The sequence below is a fragment of the Chondrus crispus genome, genomic scaffold (genome assembly GCF_000350225.1).
Source record: "Chondrus crispus Stackhouse genomic scaffold, scaffold_1, whole genome shotgun sequence".
Lineage (NCBI taxonomy): Eukaryota > Rhodophyta > Florideophyceae > Gigartinales > Gigartinaceae > Chondrus > Chondrus crispus.
Window position 1 is genome coordinate 130,633 of NW_005178809.1, and position 8,705 is coordinate 139,337.

An 8,705-nucleotide genomic window follows, 5' to 3' on the forward strand; every position below is an offset into this window, starting at 1 on the left:
CCGCCCGCCCCGTCCCCCGCTCCCTCTCCTCTTCATCATGGCCGATTCTACCACCCCGTCGCCCTCGACCCCGACCGCCGCTCCCATGCTCGACCTGCCGCTGGCGCCGTTGTCTCTGTCACCGTCTGCCCCTCACGCGCGCCCGTCGTCGCTGCTGCGCTCCCCGCTCCTCGCTCTCAACCCCGTCTTCCCCTCTTCGCCCCGTCTGTCTCTGTCGGACCGCACCCCTAGCACCCCTCCCCCGAGCCCCGCCCTCAACCGCCCCACGCACGTCCAGAGAGTAGCGCGCGCTACGCGCGAGTTCAGGGACGTGTGGATCGTCCCGGAGTGATCTGTCCTGTTCCGCCCCCCTCAATCGCTTGCCACCCCGTCTGCCGCCTCACTTCATGTCGCACGACTGGTGCTTGCTTCCTCCTGCCGCTTTGGGATCCCTGTATTTTGTCTGCTACCTTTTCCATGTCTGCTGCTGTGGTGCTCTCACTCGTACCGTACTCTCTGCACTGTAGTTGCTAGTCTCAATTAAATATTTCTTCGAACGTGTTGGAAACACTGAAAATCGTGTCTCAAAAAAACAATCCCAATTCCGCTTTCTCACTCGCCCCCCATTTCCGCCTTGTCCAATTCAATCTCGTCCCGTCGCGCACCGCCCCTTCGACCGTCCCCTCCGCCATATCCGCCCCGTCCTCCGTGCGCCACCCGCCCGCGCCGCGCGTTCCAATGCCGGCTCCAATGCCGGCCCCGCTGCCCGCCCTCCCCCCCGAGCTGCTGCCGCTAATCTGCCGCCACCTCGTCACCGCCCGCGATCTGTGCGCGCTTGCGCAGGTCTCCTCGCCCTTCAACCACGAGCTCACGGCCGCGCACGCGGACCCTCTCTGGCGCCGCGTGTGGCTGCACCTCGCCCGCCTCCCCCCCGACGCCCTCCTATGGGCCCGCGTCGCGGGCTCGTGGCGCCAGCAAGTCGCCGCCTCGTTCCACCTCGCCCGTCTGCCGCGCGCCCTGCAAGACCCCCCGCCGCCCGCGCGCCCCGCCGTCCTCTTCGTCCCGCCGCGCTACGCTCCCGACGGCTCCGTGCGCCCCGACGACCGCGTCCGCACCAGCCCCAGGAACATCGATGTCGAGGACGTCCTGGGACGCGCCGTCGCTGTCGTCGCGCTTGGATTTTGTGTCGTCGTCGGCTTCGAGAAGGGCATCGCCTTTTTGAAGAGGAACGCCCCCCAAAAGCCTGCCGCTACACCGCGGGGAAAGTTTGCGAGGCTGAGAAGTCTCGAGCGCGCCACCCTATTTTATGAGAATCAACCGCAGTTGGGCGCCGTCCTCATGTTCTCGCACCAGCCGCAGGGCGACAACGGCACCATCGTGGCTGCCATGTCCACAGACGTGCTGATCAGGATCGACGTCGACCAGGATAATCCCAAGGCGAAGAGGCCATTGAAATGGACCATCATCGATTCGTTCATGGAAATCGCCGCCGTCGTCGAAGTCACCACGTCAGAGGACGGCGTGTATGCTCTGGTCGGCTTTGCGAGCGGCAGGGTCCGGGTCGTGCACATTGCGCAGGGAGGCTGTCGAAGGGTGTTGGTGATGCGCGAGTCTGCCGAGATGATTGTCGCGAACGGGCGCTGGCTGCTTGCCGCAAATTCCTTCCCACCGATCGCATGTGGCGTGTGGGAAATAGAGGACGGGCGACCCGCCCACGACTTCACGTGCACGTCGATCGGGTGGGAGGAGATCACCTCGATCGCGGGTCTCAGCGCGACGCGCACAGACTACCTGTTCGCGATCTGGAACGGGCACAGCGCGATCCGCATCCTCAACGCGAAGACGGGCGACTTCTGCAGGATCATCCGCGTGAACTCGACGTTTCTCAGGTGCCCGCGCAGCGCGACCGAGGAGGCCGAGCACGGCGCCGTGTCGCCGCACGTGGGGCGGCGCAAGATGATCATGAGCGCGGACCGGAAGACGGCCGTCGTCGCGACGTCCAACCGCGCGTTCGTCGTGCCGCTCAGTCCCGCCGCACGGCCGCAGGAGATGCGCCAGCTGGACGGCGCAAAACGCGCGCTGCTCGCCTTGTCTACAGACGATCGCGTGCTCGTCACGGCGGAAAGCAACGTGTTTGGCAGCCTGGGGAGCAGGGTGTTGGGCCGGGCGTCGCTGGCGAGCGAGCCGCTGCTCAGGTTCTGGGATGTCGCCTCCGGACGCCTGCAGGGCGATATCGTCACCCCCTCTACTGTGACCTCAGTTTCGACCGCAGGGGACATTGTGGCGGCGGTTGCAGGGGCCGTCGGACAGGTCATGGTCGCATTTTCGACTCCACAATAGTAACAAGAGGAAAGAAAAGACGAGCGACATATATAAATACTACGGCAAGGAGAATAAAATGCATCACCACGTTTCCCGGGTACGTATATTCTTTCCTTGTACACTTCCAACACAAGTCCGATCTTCATATCGAAAAATCAAATCCTGCAGAATGCGTGTCAATCGCTCAGAGATAAATCACACTTCGTCGTATCCCTTGGGGCACATATCAAGTTCGTCCTTGTCCAAAAGGTTGATCAAAGCCCGTCTGACAAGTCAAGAGCGCACAAAACAAGTCCCACACGTTCCGATATCCCGGGCATTCAGGTTTTGCACATAGAAACTGCAATAGAGCGCAAGATTTATTTTCATATCCCTGCACGCTGTTGCTTGTCCTTCACGCTTTGAACAATATCACCCGATTCAAAGCTCGCCCAGTCCATGAGTCCAATCCCACATTCAGAGCCCTTCTTCACAGAGCGCACGGCTTTCGCAAAGTGCTTGATGCTCTCAATGGTGCCAGAAAACACAACTTCCGGTTCTGTCACTCCCGTCTTGGCGTCTGGGAGTCGCAGGACTCGTGCACCATCCCCAATCGATAACTCCCCATCTTTGACAGAGCAACCCGCAATCCTTCCCTCCTCAAAGACTCGTACCACCGATGCTGATCCAACCGGTTCTTCCACCACCCGGTCTAGATTGTAAATCTTCTCCAGCTCTTGCTTTAATTCATCTTCAAGATGGTATATCAGCTTGTGCGAGAGAATCGCTACTCCAGCTCGTCTAGCAAGTCGCTTTTCGTTTTCCCTGACCCGAACGTTGAACGCAATAATCATCGCCTTCTCACTGTTTCCCTTTGCTCGTCCTGGCGCAGACGCAATCTTCACATCCATCTCAGTCACATCCCCAACGCCAGCGTCTAGAATCCGAATTGGGTATCGCGCTATTTCCATCGCTTGTACGCATTGAGCGACCGCGTCAGCACTTCCCTTCACATCGCCTTTCACAATGATCGCAATTAGGCGGCCCACTGCGTTGTCCTCAGAAACTGCTGTGTCACTATCAGCAGCACCCGAAGAATCCAACAATGGCGGTACTTGCACGGCATCAGCGATTTTTTCTTCCCTTTCTGCACAAAGAGAATTGGCGAGTTCAATTGTCACAGTAGCTTCTACATTCCTTGCAAGCATCTCCTGTGATTTCGCTCGGGCAGCCTTCTCGTTGACTTCGACACAAAACTCAGCGCCTGGTGGGATTGGGTCTCTGAGCCCAATCAAACCAGCAGCGACACCTGGCTCAACTACGTCAAGTTGCGTTCCATTTCTGTCTACAAGACTTCTTATTCGGCCGAAGAGATCACCTCGCAGGGCCTTTGGTGACTGGAACACGACATGCTGTCCCGGTTTCAGTATTCCAGAGCGCACCACAACGGTTGCTACAGAACCGAAAGCCCTATCCAGTCGCGACTCTAGACAAATTCCTGCACCGCGAGCCGAAGGGTCGGATTTCAAATCGAGCATTTCGGCCTGCAAGGATATAGCCTCCAGCAATTGCGGCAGGTTGGTCCCGTTCTTCGCTGAGATATCTACGCATTGTACGTCCCCTCCCAGCTGCTCCGTGTTGATACCAAGAGATTCGAGCAGCTGGTAACGCACGCGCTCAGGGTCCGCCCCTGGCATATCGCACTTGTTGATTGCAACTATCACGGGCACGTTTGCGGCACGAGCAAGGTTTCCAGCCTCGACTGTCTGTGGCATTACACCGTCGTCTGCTGCAACTACCAAAACAACAAGATCCGTTGCAATCGTTCCGTTTGCTCGCATTGATTTGAATGCTGCATGCCCTGGTGTGTCAATGAACGTCGCAAACTTAGAGTGTGCTTCCTCACGATTGTTTCCATCAATGGGCACTCGAAAGGCTGCCACATTTTGCGTAATACCTCCAACTTCATGATCTGCTACATCGCTCTTCCGCAGTGCATCAAGTAAAGATGTCTTCCCATGATCAACGTGACCCATAACAGTCACAACAGGCATGCGTGGATGCAAGGGATCTTTGCTCAATTGATTATCTTGCAGGAGCGGCAGCGTCTGTGGACTAAATTCTACATTGAGGTTAAGCTCTTCGCAAACAAGCTCTATCAATGCAGGAGTGAGAACAGTCGCAGAGTTGCGTGTCGATTCGTCTAACTCCTTTGCGCTCTTAAATACCAGGTCGTCACGGACATTCGCAAGAACCGCAAGCTGTTTTGATGAAAGACCAAGTTCCGGCAGAACCAATTTGCGCGGCGGGATCGCACGAGGAGGTCGGCGCTGTTTGTTTCGTCCCGTCTTTCGATGCGAGGTATTCCCGCCAAGCTGCCCTGCAGTCTTTGTAGGCTTCTGACCCTTCGGGGTCGCCCCCGATCGCAGTACCTTCTTGTAATTCCCCGGGTCTTTCCTCACTTTGGCCGATGTAGAAAGCGTTCTTGCCAGTACGCCAGGCTGCTGTCTTGACCATCGAGTGAAGACACTTGACGACGCTTGAGAGAAGCGAAGATAGACGCTCATGTTTTAATGGTCATCAGATCTTGGTCAAGTGACACGTGAACTTCGGTGAGCAATATCCAGACTCAGGGATGCGGGGCATTGACCAAATTTCCAGGTGTGCTGGGCAGTTGTAAGCATCGAGTGACGGCAATCTATCAGATCAGACTCTGTCGGCCATACGAAACCTTTGACAAGCGTAGAAGTGACTGCTGTGAAGCTTCACCACAGATTCGGGCACAGAGTATTTCCAAGATGCGGGAGGCACAACTGTTTGAAATACTCAACGCGGGCATTACTGCAATATAATAAAACACGCAGACCTGAATTTCTCAAAATAATTTCTTTGAGAATTAATGCAGCTGCCCGTCATGGTCCAAAGTCGGATACTCTGAGTCTTGGAGATAGTCGACGCGTAAAACAATCGCAGTCCAGCCCCAACAAACGGAAGAGCGAGCGGCCGCTAAGTCCCATCTCCCTTGATACAAACGTCTTTGGGACAAACTGTTGCTGACTCGAAGGTCCCTCAAGTCACCGCATAAATCGCGGTCCCCGCCTAGGCGTCACGAGCCGGGATTTCTAAAATACTCATAATTGACCTGTCACACCCGGCAACCCTTTGCGAAGTGGCGAGTAGGACACAATCTTTGCGTTGGCATTTTGCTCCGCCGTTATCAACTTGGGGTGCGGACCTAGGACTTGCGTCTCCGCATCGCCGCACTTCCCGCTTCCACCTGAAGGCCACTTGGCCCAATACTGTATTACAGAGAACTTTATCTCGCTTTTGAATGACTGTTCATCGGTCTGCTTATCCACACAATTCGGCTACTCATGGCATCTTCCGATGATGACTACCGCATCGAAGAAGCGTCTCCAACGGGTGGTAAGGTTTTCAATGACCCAAAGGAGGGCGAAATGTTACGACGCAGTCTCCAGTACCTCGCCCAGAGAGTGGGAGGTGCTGTCCTTTCTGGAAATGTGAACTTCACCCGTATGTCGATGCCAGTACATCTCAACGAGCCACGGAGTTTACTCGAGAGAATCACAGATGACTGGGCTTACGCACCCCACTTTCTCATGGCCGCTGCTCGTTCGAAAGACCCTGTTGAACGCTTAAAGTTGGTGGCCGCTTTTGTCGTTTCAGGCCTTCATTGTATGAAGACACTAGGCAAGCCATTCAATCCTATTCTAGGTAGCACCTATCAAACTACTCTTGACGATGGAACCCCGTGTTATGTTGAGCAGACTTCCCACCACCCGCCAGTCACCCATTACTATATCAAGCCGGAATCTGGAGAGTATTTGCTCGCAGGTTTCAGCGGTATAGACGGCAGGGTCGCCTGGGGTTTGGATACAGGACTCAGTACAAGACGAATCGGTATAAATGTCGTACAGTTTGCAGATGGGACGCGAATAGTCTACAATTTACCGCGTATGCTCGTCCGAGGCCTGGGCGCGGAGCGCAAAGCAGAATTTTTAGGTCCATTCAATGTGCTTTATGAAGCGCACAACCTTGTCTTTGATTTCTTACTGGATCCACCTCAACCGTTCTGTTGGTCTCCGTTTGGTGCGACTACGCCATCCGATTATATGGACGGCGTACTTTATCGTCTATCCCAGAACGCAAGCCCTGAGAATGACTCAATCGTGTTTACGGGTGCGTTTCAAGACCGAAAAGGGGCATTCTTTGGCAACCCAGACGAGGCAAGAAAGATTGCTAACGAGGAAAACTACACTGCTGTTGAGCTCCGCACAGATGAGCAAGTATCACTCTCTGTAACATCCGCGACGCAGGAGCGCAGCAGCAGCAAACCCTCGGCAGAACAAAACGAAGCAACGGATCGTGAAATCATATGTTTTGCACGTGGTTCGTTCCTGGGGTATTTCGACGTGGATGGGACACGTCTGTGGGATATTCGCCACACTCCAAAATCGGAGCTCACGCCAAGCAATATGGAAAATGCGATCGGAAGTGACTGCCGGTATCGTGAGGACGTGGATATGCTTCGCAAGGCATTGGATGAGGTCAATGATGAAGCGACCAGGGAGAGGCTAACGGTCGAAGCGCAGGCGTTGAAGGAAAAGCTGGAAACCATTCAAAGGGCTGATCGAAAGTGGCGTAAAGAAGGGCTTATCAATGAAACAGAAAAGAAAACTCTATCAGATGGAGGGAAAATAGGAAGCGTCCAAGACGAGTGTTCCTTTGATGTGAGTGGCGGACAAATGTTGAGAGACGGCATTGGTGGTACGGTGGAAGAAACCCCCTTTTTCCCAACATCGTTGCAAGCATAAAACGGTGATGATGTTCTTCTTTCCCATTCGAAGAAAGCATTGACAAGCCCCTCGCGATCTGGCAGGTAGGCCCGAGCAGTTGTATTTATTAATGTTAAGTCTTTTTACTATACCGTACGCCACTAGCGCTGCATCATGATCATGAAACAGTTACCAATTTTGACTCTACTATATAGTGCCGTATTCCACGCAGCGATCGTCCAGAACAAGGTTTGTTGTGATGACACACCGCTGCGTGCCAATGTTGCATCGACGTCAACAACGACCGCTTCATTGGGGTGTCTTGTACTAAGCCGTGTTGAGTAGGAGAAGTGGTATATCGTTAGATAAATGATGCACTGAAGAGCGTATGTACAGACAACACGATAGAAAGAAAGGGCGTTCCATCGCTATGGACCTATCGGGAAACCTTCAAGAAAGACGACAATGGCGACCTTTGAAATTGCCACATGACTTAGCTATTCGAACGAGAGCAAGTGGAAGATGACAGCATTGCAAATGTAAGCTGACCTTTGAAGGCTATTGTAAACAACTTAAAAAAATTACGAAGCCTCTCGCACCCTGCACTACAAGCATTGCAAATGTGCTGAAGGGCTTACAATTGCAGTTTTAAGTGAGAGATGCAATAGTCAATGCGTTCTGATTTCTACGAGTGCTGTACAATAACAACGTTTTACTCTTGAGCTTCGGTAGCTGCAGCTCATTCAGAAATATGTACACGTGGGACCTTGCTGTCAAAACAGGCACCGGATACAGTAGAAAATAAAAATCCTGCCTTACAGTATGGGGAGGAGGCACAAAATCGAAAGGGACAAGAGCAAAGTGCTTTTTTATTTGCAGCGATACTTTACTACAGTTTGGTCATGTGCTTTTAACGTGACATCGGCCAATTGCAGAGTACAGGGTATTATTGTGATGCGAATTACAGTACCATAGAATGACTGTGGTTGATACAGTAGATACTGTACTTTTGTTCTTCAGATGAGGTGTGAGGGAGGTTGAGGGGTCCTCCCTGCAGTTGCCGACTTTCCGAGGCGGTTCAGTCAGAATTTCAGAGAGCTGGTTTTGGTAGGTTAAACGCACAGGGTCTGCACGAAGACAAATACTGCAACAACTGGGACAGAGAGTGGCTCATTGGCAATGACGAACATCGCCATGTGAGGGGGTGTGCAAAAGTGGCGTCAGCAAGGGCAGCGGTCGCGAAGGGGCTCGCAAGTCACAGAACTCGTTGGATTCGCTTCTGTCTCGAACTCTTCGTTCGGAACGGCCCCTCAGGGGTTGCCTGCGCAAGCCACTGTAAATTTATGTTCCAGGACCAGCGAGGCCGCACATCCTCTTGGTCCTTTGACCGTTTGGGAACCACATTTGGTTTGGGAACCAAAGGTGCTGAGCGCACTTTTAATTGTTTATGCGCTCGTGCTAAAAGTCGAGACCTTTGTGCCTCAACGGAAAGTGCTCCCTCATAAAAATATTATGAATAGTATGCCTTTGCAGCGCGGCATGCCATTGGTCTGCGCGGGCCGGGCGGCTGGCCCTTTGGTGCCCGTCCCATTCTTTCAAAGACGGCCCTTCCACTTTCTCCCTCCCAGC

The 8,705-nt window shown here is 53.8% G+C and overlaps 4 protein-coding genes; 3 read left to right on the plus strand and 1 right to left on the minus strand.

Moving 5' to 3' along the window:
* Window positions 1-85: 85 nt before the first annotated feature.
* CHC_T00001343001 (hypothetical protein) lies at window positions 86-562 on the plus strand. XM_005711709.1 is given in 2 exon segments: window positions 86-331; window positions 332-562. The coding sequence occupies 1 exon segment, from the start codon at window positions 86-88 to the stop codon at window positions 329-331; it is 246 nt and encodes an 81-aa protein (XP_005711766.1). The 3' UTR covers window positions 332-562.
* A 167-nt stretch (window positions 563-729) lies between these two features.
* Window positions 730-2,401, plus strand: CHC_T00001344001 (hypothetical protein). XM_005711710.1 is given in 2 exon segments: window positions 730-2,319; window positions 2,320-2,401. The coding sequence occupies 1 exon segment, from the start codon at window positions 730-732 to the stop codon at window positions 2,317-2,319; it is 1,590 nt and encodes a 529-aa protein (XP_005711767.1). The 3' UTR covers window positions 2,320-2,401.
* A 241-nt stretch (window positions 2,402-2,642) lies between these two features.
* On the minus strand, window positions 2,643-4,847 carry CHC_T00009026001 (Translation initiation factor IF2, organelle). XM_005711711.1 is given in 2 exon segments: window positions 2,643-2,666; window positions 2,667-4,847. 1 exon segment carries the CDS (start codon window positions 4,845-4,847, stop codon window positions 2,667-2,669), a length of 2,181 nt encoding a protein of 726 aa, XP_005711768.1. The 3' UTR covers window positions 2,643-2,666.
* Window positions 4,848-5,654: 807 nt separating this feature from the next.
* Window positions 5,655-7,115, plus strand: CHC_T00001345001 (hypothetical protein). The gene has a single exon (XM_005711712.1). It carries the CDS (start codon window positions 5,655-5,657, stop codon window positions 7,113-7,115), a length of 1,461 nt encoding a protein of 486 aa, XP_005711769.1.
* Window positions 7,116-8,705: the final 1,590 nt, after the last annotated feature.